Source organism: Quercus lobata, chromosome 1 (genome assembly GCF_001633185.2).
Source record: "Quercus lobata isolate SW786 chromosome 1, ValleyOak3.0 Primary Assembly, whole genome shotgun sequence".
Taxonomy (NCBI): Eukaryota; Viridiplantae; Streptophyta; class Magnoliopsida; order Fagales; family Fagaceae; genus Quercus; species Quercus lobata.
This window is the reverse complement of record NC_044904.1, coordinates 19,365,711-19,382,580: the sequence shown is the minus strand read 5'-3', so window position 1 is coordinate 19,382,580 and position 16,870 is coordinate 19,365,711. Positions and strand designations below refer to the sequence as shown.

General features: G+C 35.9%; 1 protein-coding gene and 1 long non-coding RNA gene across 2 annotated transcripts; both read left to right on the top strand.

Moving 5' to 3' along the window:
* Positions 1-1,971: 1,971 nt before the first annotated feature.
* Positions 1,972-10,129, top strand: LOC115982381 (outer envelope protein 39, chloroplastic). Its single transcript, XM_031104963.1, has 11 exons — positions 1,972-2,281; positions 2,461-2,527; positions 2,611-2,646; positions 3,024-3,168; positions 3,374-3,532; positions 3,654-3,724; positions 3,812-3,890; positions 4,007-4,122; positions 4,681-4,828; positions 7,432-7,501; positions 9,614-10,129. Exons 1-11 carry the CDS (start codon positions 2,248-2,250, stop codon positions 9,769-9,771), a joined length of 1,083 nt encoding a protein of 360 aa, XP_030960823.1. The 5' UTR covers positions 1,972-2,247; the 3' UTR covers positions 9,772-10,129.
* Positions 7,508-8,997, top strand: LOC115982387. Its single transcript, XR_004089612.1, has 2 exons — positions 7,508-8,367; positions 8,469-8,997. It is a non-coding gene; the product is annotated as an uncharacterized LOC115982387 (long non-coding RNA).
* Positions 10,130-16,870: the final 6,741 nt, after the last annotated feature.

The following is a 16,870-nucleotide window of genomic DNA, read 5'->3' as shown; positions in this document are numbered from 1 at the left end:
GTGCTGATAGCGACATCATCGTGGTTCTCATCCAGCTCGTTATACATCTCCCAATATCTATCCGAGTATGCCTTTAGGGTCTCTCCTTTGCGCATGGATAAGGACAATAACGAACTTAGGGGTCGAGGGACCCTGCTATTTGTAATAAAGCGAGAACAAAAAGCCTGAGTGAGCTACTTATAGGAGCCTATGGAATTTGTCTTTAGGCTGTTGAACCATCTCATCGCCATTGGCTCCAAGCTCGACGGGAAAACTTTGCACATCAGAGCCTCATTTTGGGAGTAAATGGCCATTCTTTGATTAAACTGGCTTACGTGCTCCACCGGGTCTGCTCGGCCGTTGTAGATGGCAAACATTGGTTGATTAAAGCGTCGAGGTAACTTAGCCCCTTCGATTCTGTGCGCGAAAGGTGATCTGGAGATCTGATCTAATACCTTGTTCATAGCGTCATTTCCCAAACCCTTGCTGTACGGGCTCTCATACCTTCGCACAAGGTGAGACTCCTTCTCGTAAGAAAAGGTTTCACTTGGGGGTGTTCTCGACCTTCGTCAATAACTCACGTCCTCCTCGTTAGAGGATGCATCTAAGCTGGAGGGAGATCGCTTTCGTTGCGCACGTCGCAATTTTCTTTTCAGGTCATCTATCTCTCGTTGCATGGCCTGATGATTGTTTCGCCTTTGGGATACGTGACTACCTATTTGGGTATGACTTTGGCTCGTCTGAGTAGTATGTACGCTTCCCTCATGATTCTTTATGTTGCCTGGGTTGGTAGGATTATTTTGCCGCTGAGACTCAATGGGTTCTGTCTGTTGAGGGTTAGCCTGGTGAGGATTCTCCTGGTGTGGACCTAGTCCTGCCATGCTCAACCGTTGTGCTTACTGACACTTTAGTTCTTCCCACAGACGGCGCCAATTGTGGGGACACAATTTTAGTGACCCAATCCTTGTCGGTCAAGTCTTGGCCCAAGAAGTCCCACACAATGAATTTTTTGCAGAGTATGGGCTAAAGAACTTAGTTTCAGTTAGCTAAAACGGTTTGTTGCATAGGTTAAGGGAATACAGAAATAAGAACGAAAAATGCCACTGTAAAGAGAGGTCCCTCACAAATGATAAGGCATAAAACTTGATTAATGGACACAGATTAATGCAGTAAGATTTCTCTACAGTGTTCTCTCCTCCTTTTTTTCTCCATCCTCCCTCTTGGGGGACTTTTTAGATATCATATAGGCCCTTTCATATCATCTGGGCTTTACACTTGTTGATCATCCAAACCCTTACTTGAGCACCTGTCCCATCAGACACCCCTATCAATTCTTTGTGAGTTGCGGTAGCCAAGGTAGCACTATTCAGGGGTCTTCTCTTCATTAATGCGGTCAGGAGAGTGGTTGTAATGCATTTAATGTGGTGGTGGTAGCCTTTGCTGAGATATCTCGGGTTTCCTTCCTTTTTACATATTTGGAAGATGGACTGTAGTGGCTTGGACGCGCCTTTGATCTGGATTTTGCAGTGTCCGAGGAGAAATTACTCCTCGGACATGTTCTCTTTGCCCCAGTGGACCTAAATAAGGATTGCTTGGGCCACGATGTCTCCTTGGACGGACTTCGTTCTCAGAAGGGCCTAGGGCCCAGCCAGCCTATTATTTTGGACCGGTCCCTACAATAGATTAATAGAAAAGTGTTTTATTTTGTAAGTATTTTAAGTGAAGTCGGAGAAAACCCTATTTTAATTCTTACCTAAAGTCCCAAAATGTACCGGGCCAAAATGTACCAGCCGAGTGAACCTAAGCTTTGCCCTTGACATCATACCCAAAATCTCACAAAGATAACATAATTATTTATTATTTATAATATTTTTCTTGTGGGCTACCTATAAATATTTGAAAACTTAGAAAAGAGAAAAAGAAAAGAACAGGAAAAATAATAGAGAGAGAAAGAGAGAGAGGGATAAAAGAAGAAATGGGAGTGTTTTAATTGGTACCTCTTCTCACGTAGAGGTAAGACCAAAGGAGAAGCAAAGGGATAACACAGTTTGGAAGCTAAGAATTTTTTTTTTTTTTTTATAATTTCTCTTCTTCCAATACGTCATCACCAGTGACCCGTAAAACACAAGGCGCCACACACACCTCTTTCCTTTGCCTCTGAAACACAAAAACTGAGAATGCAATCTTTGTCTCCCTCAAAGTCTCACTCAAATAAGACATTCCCATTTCCATTTTCATTTTAATGGTTTATTATACACAGGTAACAGGATGGGAGCTCAGAAGAGCATCCATGCTGGCAAAGGTCAGTCTTAAAATCTTTCATTTCATTTCATATAGCTTTTAATAAATAACAAAACAAAACCCAACCCAGTAAAGCTTTAATTTTTCTCACTAAATATATGGTTGCAGTTGATTTCTATAGCAGTGTTGTTGATGAGTAATGTGCCCATTTTGATTTTGTGGGGTGTGTGTGTGTGACAGCCAAGATTGATGTAAATGTTGACCTCACTCACAAGCTATGCGCTTCTTTGATGCTTACTCCTTTCAGGTTCTTGCTCAATTCATGCTTTGCTTATCTTTTTCTTCCTTACCCAGTAATTGATTTTTTCTCTCTCTTACTCCTTCTAACAGGAGCACTGGCAGTCCTCTTTCTCTGGTAATTGGAAGGTAAAGTTTTGATTTTTGTTATTTTGGGTCAAAATTCTCTAGATGGTGCTTTCATATTTTTTTTGGATTTATATGGGTTCATTAAATTTATAAAGAGAAGATAAATGAAGGGAAAGAGAAGATATATAAAAATTGAAACTTTTTATTATCTTTTTTCCTCATTGTTTGGCCTATGGGAACAAAAAGCTTCACTCAACTTTGTTGAAATCAAATTTTGGCTTTGTTTTTAGCTGGTTTTCTTTTTTATGTTTTTCTGGTAATAAAAACAAATGTGAAACTTGAAATTAGGAATTTAATTTCTTTTACTTAGCTCTCTCAGCAACCATATGGAGAACTATGGCATTGTCAAGATAAAGGGTTCAGTTTGTTTATTGCAGTCTTTACATCAAACATCCGAACTTATTTGGTGGAAGTGAGAAGCTTGATGTATCATTAGACAAGGGGCTCTATGATTCAAATGTCTTAATAGCTTATAGGAGGCCGAGACCGGAATGGCTTGCTCAACAGTCCTTTGTTATTCAGGTTTATTTCTGCTTCATTACTATTATTTGTTGGTGAGAAAGATGGATAAACATATTGCAAATTGGAATTGAGCTTTATGGGGACTTTCCGAACCACTTTGACCTACATTTAGAAAAACCAATCAATAAATTTAAAACAAAGATGTTAGTATGAGTGGAAATTTGCAGCATGCATTTTGAGATTTCTAATTTCTTTTAATTATCAGCATTCCATTTCACCTGAGATCGGGGTCCATGGTGTCCCCATGGACAACTTCTCCCGTTCAGGGAGCGGAGGTGTGAATTTGTCTCGATTAGCAGTTGGATTGGATCTGAATGAGCCAGCAAGTACCAAATGGAGCAGCACAACCAGCATAAAATTTGAGGTCTGCTGTTCTCTAATTAACTAATCAGTATCCTTTAGGCATCTATTTTCATGTATTACATTCATTTGCAGTTTTCTGTCTGAAGTTCATGGATGGAAACTAATTACTACAAACCATGCAGCATATTCGTCCTTTTAGTGATGATGGCCGCTCGATAAGCAGAGATTTTGATGGGTTTCCTGTGACATGCAGGTAGTTGAGGCATGTAGTGGTATTCTAATTTTCAAACATTCTGTCAGATTGAATTCTAACGTTTTCTGTAATGTGCTTGTTATGCAGTGGTAGTTCCCATGACAACATGGTAGTTTTAAGACAAGAATCTCGATATGCAAAGGCAAATGATCATAGTTTTTGTCGTGTAAGCTATCTCCTTTTATTGATCTATGATATAAAATTCTTATCACACATTGGATTTGTAAATCTTAGGTGCCAGTCACATGCATTCTGATAACTGCAAATTTGTATTGTAACCAGTTGAGTCTGCAAATAGAACAAGGGATTCCAGTTCTATCTAAGTGGCTAATCTTCAACCGGTTTAAATTTATTGCATCAAAGGGAGTCAAACTTGGTCCAGCATTTCTTTTAACAAGGTGAGTAATATTTCTTTGTGCATTAGATACTGCATAGTTTTTGAAGCCAGTATGGAGAGTGGTGAGTGGCAAACAGAAGGGCTGAATACAATGGACTGTAGGGAAGTAGGAAGCATTGAGGAAATGAATGATACGTATTTAAATAGCTTTACAAGTAGCATGTAGGATGTGTCTTAGGGAGTGAAGAGATGAATTACAAAAAATTATTAAAAAGCATTAAATCATCCAGAAGTATTCTAAGTTGTATATTGAAACCAATAATTTGAGGAAAAAGAGGAAAAATCATAAAGAAAGAGACCATGGTTTATATCATATAATTGATGAAGAGCCTAAATTAACTAATCAAGTGTGTGAAGAAATTGATGAGTGTTGGTTTGGAAATAAGGGGATCTATTGATTGTGCTCAAAGCACAATGCCTTACCCTGCTGTGAAAGCTTCACTTATCCCATTCTGAAAGCAGGACTGAGGGAGGCTTTTTTGACTGTTTCTATGCACTTTCTGACTTATTGTTTATATCCTTGCTCTATTTGCACCACCCTTACCTTTTCTTTTGACAGCCTGACAGGTGGTTCCATTGTAGGGGACATGGCTCCTTACCAAGCATTTGCAATTGGGGGTCTTGGCAGTGTGCGGGGTTACGGTGAGGGTGCAGTTGGATCGGGGAGATCATGTCTGGTTGCTAACAATGAATTGACATTCCCATTGGTAACTAATGGCTTTATCTATCATTAGAAGGTCTTTAGTTTTGAACTTCAATAGGATATTTTGCTTGTATTCTGTTCTGGGTATGGAACTTCATTTTAAGCCAAGTTGTCATCTTAATTTCTGCTAAGTAGTCCTCAGCTAGAGAATCATTGAGAACTAAGTACTTATCATACTGCCACACCACAGTTACGTCTAAATGATTATGGCTTAAGTGCTTAACTTTACAACTTTTCTGTGGCCTAATAGTTTTCACAACAGTCAAGCCTTTATTTTTATATAGAACTTGCTAATTGGTGATAAATGTTTGTTGTGGGGGAACCTATGTATACAATTGTTACTTGTTAGGAAAAAAAAACCTTTTTTCAAATGTTTGTGTGTCTAACTATGTACTTTCCTTTTCTGACAACAATGTGTTTAAAAGCAGAATGATTTACTAATCATGATTATTGTAAAACATGTCATTTCTTTCCTGGTTTGTTTGCTAGTATATAGGCCAATCATTATTATATCTTTACATGCTTAGTCTATCTAAGGCTGAGGTTGCCAGGTTGGTAATATTCTGTTTCTTTCGTTGTGTTTGATTAGAAAGCATGGTATTGGATGCAAATGAATTTCTAGGTCAATTTGTTCAATAAGTGGACAATATTTTCTGACAGACCATAGGAGTGACCTAAGAATAGCATTGTGCTTGCCCTAATATTGCGATGCCAAATATTGCATGTTAGCTGTGAAACCAATGGTTTCCTCATAGAGCCCATTTGCTAAAAGAAATTAGGGTTAATTGCTGCTATCCTCCCTAATCTTTGGGGGCATTAGCAATGTCCATCTAAAAACTACAAAATTTTACATCTAACGCCCTAATTCGATATTAATTTACAATCCCCTTCACATCATCCAAATTTAGTATCAAAATTAACAAATAGATTAGTTTCTATTAATTTGCAATGTCTGCCCCAATTTTTCAATTTTAACATTGATTTTGGATGGTAGGGTGGACGTTGCAAACTAATCTTGAATTAAGTGTAAATTACAAAAATTTATAGTTTAGGATGAACATTGCAATTGACCCTCATTGTTTAGGGTAGAAAGTTGCAATTAACCTCAGAAATAAAGTGATGTAGCCTTAAGCCCCTTTTGGTGATGTATGGTTGTAGATAGAAATAAAGTCTATTGTAATCTTTAAGGTAATCAAGGTTCTGGTATCTTCCTTTTGTTCAATAATAAGCTCTCTACTTCTTTTTGATAAAAGGTTAGAATATAAGCTATCTACTTCTAGTACAAGTTAATATAGATGTGTATGCGTAAAAAAAAATATTATGGAGTTTAATCTTGTAATAACTTTTCACGGAATCATTACCAAAGTGCGCTGTGCAGAATAGCAGATGTTCTCCTTATCAAAAAAAAGAATAGCAGATGTTCTCTTATTCTTTTTCCAAGGGGCTTTTGTTGAGAACAGTTACAATCTTGAAGCAGATTTAATTTCTAATGAGTGTGTACTGTGTGTTCATTAGGCTAAAAGGTCCAATCTGATGTGGTTATTAAACCTAGTCTTGGAATCTTATAAAATGGTTGACTGGGATTTCAGTTGATACTGATGTCTTAAGCATGAAGTATGTTTGAAATACTAAAAAGGTCTTGATTCTTTTTTGGGGGGGTTTGTATGTGTTACAAAAAAATTTGGCTGTGTTTTCAGTACCTAAGTAATTAACTCTAATTGACTGAAATCATCAGATAAGAAATAAAAAAGCTTTTTGGAGTTTGAAATCTGTCTATAAAGATCCTCAAGTGAAAGGGAATTTAATAAGACCTCTAACATCAGTAATGGATTAATCCATCAGAGGCCTTTGCTCTCATCCTTCACAGGTGAAGGAGCAGTCAAATTTAAACTTCTTGTTCTTTTTTATGCCCTGACGTGTGAAAGTTTTTTCTTTAATGTGACCAGTTTTTTTATGGTCCTTGTTTGCATAGAGAACCATGTTTCTTTTTGGTTGTTTTTGGCTTAAGAACTCAGGGCCATGATTTTTCTTGTATGACTATTGATCTTTTTATTTTCTATTCTCATAAGGTAAGCATTTTCTTTTTGGCTGTGTTCAGCCTAATTTGGTTTAAAGAATAAAGGGAAAAAAGAAAAAGAAAAAAAAGAACAGAGAGATGGCAATTTCACTAGCTGCAGGAAAAAAAATGTTATAAATTTCTTTTCCTGAGGTAGTGAGAGGTACTGTCATTGTAGACTGGATCTATCACCAAAAATCTAGGCCGAATTGGTTAATCATGATATCTGCTGTAAGATTGATGCATGGGGTAACAAATCTGTCTATTTGATAGATTTGTATACTTTTTTTCTTGTTTTCTTGTGCATCCATTTTTCATTTATGTTATTGCTGGTCCAGAGTCTGCTATGATGGTTAGAAAACTTAGGAAGGTCATATGCAAACTTCATATCTTTTAATAGAAAAGCTATTTCTAAATACTTTCAGTAGAATCACCTACAATTAATTGTAAAACTTCTTCATATTTTCGCATTTGATTGTTTAAATGTTCTTACTTACTGTTGAATGAACTACCACGTTATTACTTGACCTTACCCCCTTATTGTTTTTTAGCACAAAATGTTGGAAGGTGCTATTTTCTTGGACTGTGGAACTGACTTGGGATCTGGTATTCATGTACCAGGTGAGTTACCATTCTTTCACTCTGTTTCAAAATGTGAGGTACTTGCAGATTTGCATTCCCTTAGGGTTTTAAAGTTTAAACACACTTCCTTAATTCTTAAAATGTGCTATAAATTGTAATACTGGGAACACTGTTCCTGGATTGGTGTTCGGCGTGGGCCAGTACAATATATGGATCTATAGAGCTAGCTGGTTGAGATAAGAAAGCTTTCACTGGGAAGGAAGCCCCATTAGCACAAAGTCAACTCAAAAATATAAGCCATGGATTACAAGATCAAGTATCTAGTGTGAGCACAACCTTATTATATCATGAAGGAATTAGATTATATTTTTTAGTTTATTTTGCTGGATCAAGAACTCAAATCAGCTGCAGGTTTCTAAAAATAAGAGCAACCCAGTCCTGATGAGCTCTGTTGTGAAACAGTGTTTAGATTTCCTGAAAACTATTTTGCCAATTGGAGCAATGAAATTGCTGGTTCCTCACCACACATCTGCTCTAATGTGATCAGGGCATCGTGAGGCAGCTAAAGATGTGGGTTCTCTACATGGGGACAGGCTCCCCTCCCGTTTATAACTCTCCTGTTTTCTTCCGTTTTAATTTAGATGATTGACACATAGCCCACATAAAATCCAAGGGTTAAAAAACATCCATGACATATTAAGTTTTCTCTCTCTCTCTCTGTTCTTTGTTTTTTTTTTACTCTCTCTTATCTGCCTCTTTCGCCGATCCACAACATTGCCCTCATCCTTTGGTGGACGGTGGCAGTTTGGACTGAAGCGGTGGTGAGATTAATGGCTGAGAGCATCAAGACTCGGTTTGGTGGCAGTGCGAAACTAAACAGGGAAGTCCTCCAGCTGGGTAGATGGGTATGATTTGGTTTCTTTGGCATTTGCAGATACTGATTGAATGAATATGGGTTGGGCGCTGTGTGTGATTAATGGCTTACAGGTGACTTTTTTTTCTTCAGCCAGTGGTTGCAGAAAATTAGATCAAAGGTGATATGGATTTTTGGAGTGGGACTTTCGATGGGTAGTGAATTTGGTATGAGCTGGGGTTAGGCCATTGCTAATTTGCTATTGTTGTGGCATGGTGATATAAAGAGAGAAACTGTGTTGAGATTGTAAGTAAGAGCCTCATAAGTGATTTGCTCTGATCTAGACGCAGGTGTCAGTAATGATGTTGGTCGGAGAAAGAGGCATATTTGGATTTGTTTGTTAACAATTTTTTACTTCATTGCAAACACTATCATAGGCTAATTGATCTTTTTTATTTTTTGGGAAAATGAGAAGTCATAACAATGGAAACTCAAGACATCGAAAATTGATGAGATAAAATATAAAATTCATGTTCTATTTTTTGAGGAAAGGAACTGAATCCCGCTTCAGTCCAAATTGCCACCATCCAGAAGTCCACCAAATGTTGAGGATGATGATCTCTGAGAACTCACTTTCTGATAATAAGAAGTTTGGAAAATGAGAGAGCGAGCAAGAGATGTTGAGGATGATGATCTTGGTCAGAGAAAGAGGCAACGAAGAGAAAAAAAAGTGAGAGAAAAAGCTTAATATGAGGTGAACGTTTTTCAACCCTTGGATTTTATGTAGGCTACGTGTCAGTCATCTAAATTAAAACGGGAGATTTATAAACGGGAGGGGAGCCTGTCCCCTCTACATGCACCACTTGGTGAAACATGCATGCTACCTTATTCAATAAAGTCACCTTTTACTTATATATAAAATAATAAAATATATATATACAGTGTGCTACCTTTTGAAAGACCAAGGACTAGAATTCTTTTGAGTACAAATAAAGCTTGTTCTCCTATATTTTCTTCTTCTTCCTCTCCCTTTTTTTTTAAGAAAAAAAAAAAAAATCAATCATCCATTTTGATCTAGGGTTTCGTGGTTTTCATGCCAAGGTATTATGTCTTTATATTGTCAGCCCAACCAAGTATTGACATTTTCACTTTGTCTTCCTGACTCATATCTCCTTATCAGCCTAACTTGCTTTTTAACATGATTGGCAATATGTTTGTCTCATCTATTATGGTGTATCTCTTTAGACTCATTCTCATGTGATTATCTCATCAATAACTCAATTTTGTATGAGTTTCAGGAAATCCAGCACTGCGGCAGGGCAAACCCGGATGTGGTGTTGGGCTTGGATATGGTCTACGGTTTAAATCTCAGTTTGGTCACTTTCAGGTTGATTATGCAATCAATGCATTTCAACAGAAGACTGTCTACTTTGGCATCAGCAACCTTGCTTCCTGAATAAATGCCTCATTGCAAATTTTATCCTTTCTTCAATCACTGAGATTTTTATTGCAGTGCCAGTACATTACTGTTCTCTATCACTGATAAAGTTGCATATTCCATGAATTGTTCAAGCTGCAGATATCCAAGTTTCACTCCCCATTTGACCATTAACTTGAGAAACTGAAGGGCACAGGAATTATTTGCTTCTGCCTTTTATTCTAATTTTTTGCGTGATGTTAAAAGTCCAATGATTTTTGCAAGAGATGATCTAAAATTTTCTTTGACTACATATTTGTTCAGGGGGAGAGGAAAAAATGTACAGATATTTCTTCCTATAATAAAGAAAATCTAATGTATTCCTTTTCTGCTTGCGGATTTTAGATTTGTGAACATAGATGGTATAATCTATCACTTGCTTTTGTATTTCTTGATGTACTTGGCAATATTTTGTTCATCCCAAAAGAGTTCAAATATGAGTCTCATTCCATCCTAACATTATTCTCCACTGAAGAAGTGGGAATGCTTTCAAACCTAATTAACTAAAATCTTGATCAGAATATCCTCAACTGTTGGGTCCTTTTCTTTTTGTGTTTCTAAATTTTATTTTCTTTTGTGGAATAAATGTTAGTCATTCTAAAGTTTGGTCCTTGTGAAATAAGAAGCCCATAGCATATTCGGGTCCACAGGCATAACAATGTTGGGTCTTTAGAAGGTAACTCTTTTTTTCCATTTAAATATTAACAACAAACATCTCCAATAGTCTCTTCATATTTTTTCAATGTTTGGGAATGAACCGTGTTGCTTAATATTTTCTAATAGACTTTATCATTTCTCTATTCTCATTTAAATATTTTTTCTTCACTTATTATTGTCATTATTATACCAAAAAATTGTTACAACCCACTATTACACCTAAAATCATTAACACCAAAAACTCTTCTGCATTCAATAACGTAGATTTTATCATCCAATAACACCCAAATCTCAAAATCTAGATCTTATCATCCAACAACATCCAAATCAACACCATTCAAATCTTAAAACCCAAATCCCAAAACCTATATTCTATCATCCAACAACACCTGAATCAAACACTCTCAACTTTGCTTGTATTACTCATCATTTTTTTTTTTTTTTGAGAAACGTATTACTCATCATTAGACCTAGATAACCCACCAATATTACCCACCGTTAGACCCATCGGTGACTGGGTTTTGGGGTGACTTTAATCTGGTAGTGGTGACTTCAATCGGATAGAGGCTAGACAAGAAGAGGAGAGAGACGTTGAGAGTGAGGTTGGGAGAGATAATGAAGAAGAAGATGAGGGGGGAGGGCTGTCTATATGTGAAAGTGAAGAAGAAGAAGAAGAGAAGGGGAGGTTTTTCTGTATGAGAGAGAGAGAGAGAGAGAGAGAGAGAGAATAAAAAAGTATGAGAATGAATATTTTATTTTATTAAAATTTTAAAGAGAAGCTAAAGTGCTCTCCACACCAAGAGAGCAACTATAGCAACTCTAAAAAAAATTTGGAAAAGTTTGCATTTTAGAGAGGCCGTTGAAGCTGATTTTTTGGGGTTTGCTCTCCAAAAAATGAGTTTGACTAGCCTATTAGAGATGCGGGCCCCAAACTAGGAGAAAGTATATGATGTTTCAGGAACTCCACGTCATCATCTAGTTGGTGTTTCTAAGCCCAATAATAAAATGACATCCGTCTAAAAATAACATGTAAGCATACAATACCTTTTACACCCGAAAAGATGAATATACCCCTGAAAATTTTCAAACCCCGCCTAAACACCTTTTCCCTTCAGCAAAATCAAAAGTCTCTTTCTATCTTTGCTCTCTCTCACCGCACCACCATCTGCTCACTGCTCTCTCTTTCTTTCTTTTCCAACTCCAAAGCTCCACAACCACTACTTAGCATCGCCGCTGGAGCTAGGCTACCAAACTTCACCAATTCCAACGAGACCGAGCTTTGTCTATTCAGAAAACCCTAAAATCGTATCTCCTTCTCGTTGCTTCCAACCCTTGACGACGGAGGCTTTTTCCCCTCTTCCAACACCTAAAGTCGCAAGAAGGTTTTCTTGTCTCTCCTTTTCTGTTTATTTTCTGTATTTTTCACATATTATTTGTATTTTTTTTCTTCTTCTCGAAATTACAAGGGTCACTCTTTTTATGATGATTGATTTGGCTTCATAATCCCACCTTACAAGGGGTCTACTTTTTATAACCAAGACTCACTTGAAAGATTGACCCTTGTAAGGTATGTTGTGGTGTGAGATTTGGGTGCTTTTGTTTAGGAAAGAGATGGGTCTGATGGGGTTTGGTGTTATGGTGTAAGATACGGGTGTTTTTGTTTAGTGAAGAGGCAAGTCTGATGTGGTTTGGTATTTTGGTTTAGTTTGTATCCCTATTTTATTATCAATGTTTATAAACTTACTTGAGATTGAGCTGCCTAGACTAATATTGATAGTTCCTTGCAGATAATGTGTATATATTGCTAGTAGTGTACTTTGTAACTTGCACATAGTCTATATTGCCTTATCAATAAATAAAGAGGAATTTGGTATATTTCATTAGATACATTTGGATTATTTCAACATCAGTCATGTTTATCATTGGCTTTATATACTCTGTTTCTTTTAGTTTGCATTATAGCACTATGTGGCACTAGTTTCTGTTATGGAACCTTGTTGATTTTATTTTGTATGTTGCTTATTTCAGTTACTAAATCATATTGTGTGAGCTGCCTCCTGAACACCCTATCTCTAACATTAGACCTCTACGAGATTCACTCAATCTTCTCTTCAGGTCTGTTGCACTTCTTTGGTTTACATTTATACAAATGTAATTGTATCTGTTGTCCCAATGTCAAATACATAATTTCTGTTGATCAGTGTATGAATTGAAATTTGTATAATGAACACAAGAAGGGACAGGAAAAAGGTTTGAAATTTGTTTATTTGCTACCATGACCATGTGCCTTTGGCATGATTATTCTTAAAGAGGGAAGTCAGCCTTTGTTGGTCCAAATGGTAAGACTCATTACACTTTGTATACTAACACAAAAAGGTGTTGATCTATTGTACTCTTTATGATTATCTATCATACCTGAGCTCCTTTTGTATATACCCTAGTATTTTTTTTTTTTTTTGGGTAAGTTGTAGACCCTTGTAGTTGTTTTGGTGTTGTAATTTTTATAGATGCTATAGTTGTATTGATGTTTTACTGCTGCTAGGTGTGTTCTGAACTATTTTGAACGGCTTGATTTCTTGTTTTTGTCCAGCTGCTGCACCCTATTGCTTTTATCAATTTAGTAATTTACAGGAACTCATGCATGACTACTTGATTTAGCATTCTGATTCTTACTTTGTGCACATGCCTTGGTGATGATTCGATTGAAGCAATAGTCTGTCAATAATTTTTATGTTTCTGTGTAACTTTGTACCACAATCATTAGAATGGATTCATTGAATGTTGGGAAACAATCAAATTAGATGTGCTCTTGCAAATTTTGCATTTTGATAGGATCCTTTTTGTATATGCTATATCCTCTTTTTAAGGGGTGGTCTCTAGTTGCTTGTGAGCAGCATTGGAATGCATTAACAAATGAAGAGTAGCTTTCTTTTGTGGTTATTCTTAAAACTTCTTTTATTTTTTTATTTATATATATATATATATATATATATATGAAGTCTTGAACTTTAATTTGGTTACTTTGTTTGAAATAAAAAATCTGAAATTTTCAAAGCAAAAATCTGTCAACTAGTAACTAGATTCAATATTGTCTATTGTTTGTGGGTGTCTGTTTTCCATTAAATTTTAATTTAATTTGCTTTAGTATTAAAAGTAAAGTGACCAACTAACCAACCTTGAATTGGTTTTGCAGATTGTCTAAGATTTTGCTTGTTTATAATGGCTGTCATAGCAAATAAATTTCAGTAGCATATAGTGGTGCTGGAGCAGCCACACAAAAGCAATGGCCTAAGGACTATACTTGAAGACGTGCTAGACCTAGCAAATGAGATTGACCAAGTTTCATTTGTGTTAGGAGAGATGTAAATCAAGTAGCTTATGAGCTTGCTAAGTGCGGCTTTGTTTACAATTAGAATGGTTTTGTAAATTGTGGTCTTACTTGATTGTATGATATATGTGATCATGAAGGATGCTCTAGGTTGTACAATTTCAATTTCATTCTTTATAATAAAGCTTGGTTTATTGTAATTTTTGTTTTTTATATATATAATGGGTGATTTGGTCACACGTCCAAGTTGTAATTCATTTTTTTCTTGGCTTGACGATAATGGGGCAATTATTCTTACTTGTGAACTCAACTATTGTAAGACTTGAGTAAAAGTGGAGCAGCTTGTAGCATTGTACAATTCTCCCTTGAAAAAAAAAAAAAAAAAATCCCCTTCATCACTTGTAAGAAAACTAAAAACCAAAAAAAAAGGTCTAGCACTTGCCATTCACTATATCATCCCCTTAATTGGAACTCTTCATGAGTGCTATCATTCATCCCAATATAGCACTAAACAATATAACACCTGCAACAATCTAGCATTGCAATTCCACCACCATGCACATATTGAAACTAATATAAAAGAATAAAATGTACTATTGCATTAAAAAATTTCATTATTTGCATATAATTAGTCTTTAACTAGAAGCTACTCAAACATACACAAAATCTATCATGTTTGAGTAACTTCATTAGTTACAAAATTTTTCCAAAATATCAACAATAATTAGTGTTTGGCTATGCAATCATTTGTCCAAATTCAGCTATTCTATCTAAAAAATTGGCAAGTCAAAAATACTATCTAAGATGTTCCTCCACTGTGCAATAATGTCGAAAATGCTGTCCATTAGCTGTGTAGAATAACGTCCAAAATACTATCCAAAAGAGCTTTTTGTCCAGAATTTTATTCAAGGCCCTAGAAAACAGAGAGAACAATATTAGGGGGGAAAAAATGAGAACCCAACATTATTTGCACCACCAAGTTCTTTTGATAAAAAGTAAGACTATGTTGCTTTTATACTTGAGCTAACCATTGTGCTAATTATATTCCCATGAGCAGGTAGCACATTCCTTCCCAGTCTCAAGTTACATATTTCTTCCAGAGTTGCAAATTCATGATTGTGTGTCATTAAAGTGTGAAACACTTCAAATATCTTTTTTTACATCAAACCGGATCCTAGCACAACAACCCGTTCTTACATCTAAATTATGATACTTTATAACCTTGTTTGAACACAAGTTCTCGTTGCCTAATAACACCATTATTCTCTCATTTAACCACTTTTCAAATGCTAAATTCCCTTTTTAAAGCATACAATTTATAAGGGTTATATACTTCTTCAAACCTCACTTGCATTCCAATTTTAAATTCATCACATTCACCCAAAGTTACATTTTCAAAATTTATAATTGTCCCCAATTGCAACAAAAGCATTTTTTGAAAAGTCCATGACTAGTCGAACCTAATTATGAAAAAAAAAATTGAATGAACATAATGAAAAGATGACTCAAATATATATAAAACAACATAACATTAACTACCATAAAGTCATAAAAAAGAATTGCTGCCAGCCACCTGCTAATCCTCAGCCATAAACAAACATACACTCAAGTGAGCTTTACACCGATTATCAAAATATCATAATTTTTCATAATAACTCAACCAAAGACTTAAACTAGGAAAATGACAGAAAGATAGATTGAATACCTTAGAGGAGATTCTTAGGAAGAAACTATTTATCAAAATCAATTCCTTTAGCAAAAACAACGGAACAAAAGCATCACATGATTCACATCCATCCCTACACCATGAAAAAAAAAATTATTACAAGTAATCAAACAAATTGTGAAAATTCCAACTATGAAAAAGCAAATAATGCAGGTCACTGCACTAGTTGGGTGAGCTTATTACTCAAGTCAGATTAGGTATCTTTTCTAGAAAGTAGTGATTGAATTTATTGGTCTAACAGTTTGCATGCACACCAAAATCTTGTTTATAACAATTTTTAATATAAGAATTATGAATTCTTGTAGGACATATTTGTATTGTTAGTGAAATGTGAGTGTATATGTGGATAGATGGATAGTGAAATGTACATGTAAATTGGTATGGATAGACACTGATCACAAATGGTTTTTATTAATCCAGAAACAACTTAAACTTAGCTAATCCGGAATTGCTAGTCTCCCAGACTTTGGCTATTCTGATTCCTCTGTTTATAAATCCCATATAAATGCATCATCTAATCAATATTTTCACTGAAGCATTTTATCAAACAGTAGAAGTTTCCTTTCTAGATATGAATGTATATGTCAATTTAAAAAGAAAAAAAAAAAAAAAAAGACACATGTAACCATAAAATTTCAGAAAATAAATTCAAAAAGAGAGAGAACAAAACATTCCTGCAACGTCTGGTGTTAGAAGCAAAGAAAACTTCTGGTGTTGGTGGTTGGAAACAACGAGAAAGAGACAGCTTTGGGCGTTTTCCGACGAGATCGACAATGTATCTCTATATCCGACGGCGATGCTAGGCAGCGGCTGTCAAGGTTTGGAGTTGAGAGAGAGAAGATAGAGCCATGAAGGTGCTGGTGTGCTGTGGTGGTGTAGAGAGAAACGGAAGGAGAAAGATGAAAATTTTGATTTTGCAAAAAGGGGAAAAGCAAGAGAGGGTGAGTGTTTTAAATTTTTTCCGGCGGTGATGCTAAGCAGTGGCTGTGGAACTTCGGAATTGAGAGAAAGAAAGAGAGCAGAGAGGAGAAAGAGAGTTTTGATTTTGCTGAAGGGGAAAAGGGTGTTTAGGCGGGGGTTTGAAATTTTTCAAGGGCATATTTGTATTTTCAGGTGTATAAGGTAGGGTGTGATGACATGTTATTTTTTAGACAGGTGTTACTTTTTTATTGGACTTAGAAACACCAACTAGATGCTGAGGTGGAGTTCCTGAAACATCATATACTTTCTCCCAAAGTAGAGAAAAGATAATCTTGGCCTCGGCTACATAAAAAACATCACCAAAAAGCGGGTGGTCACAATCTTGGAAGATCATATACTAAGACAGAATGCTATAACTTATAAGAATAAAATACCGAGAAAAATAA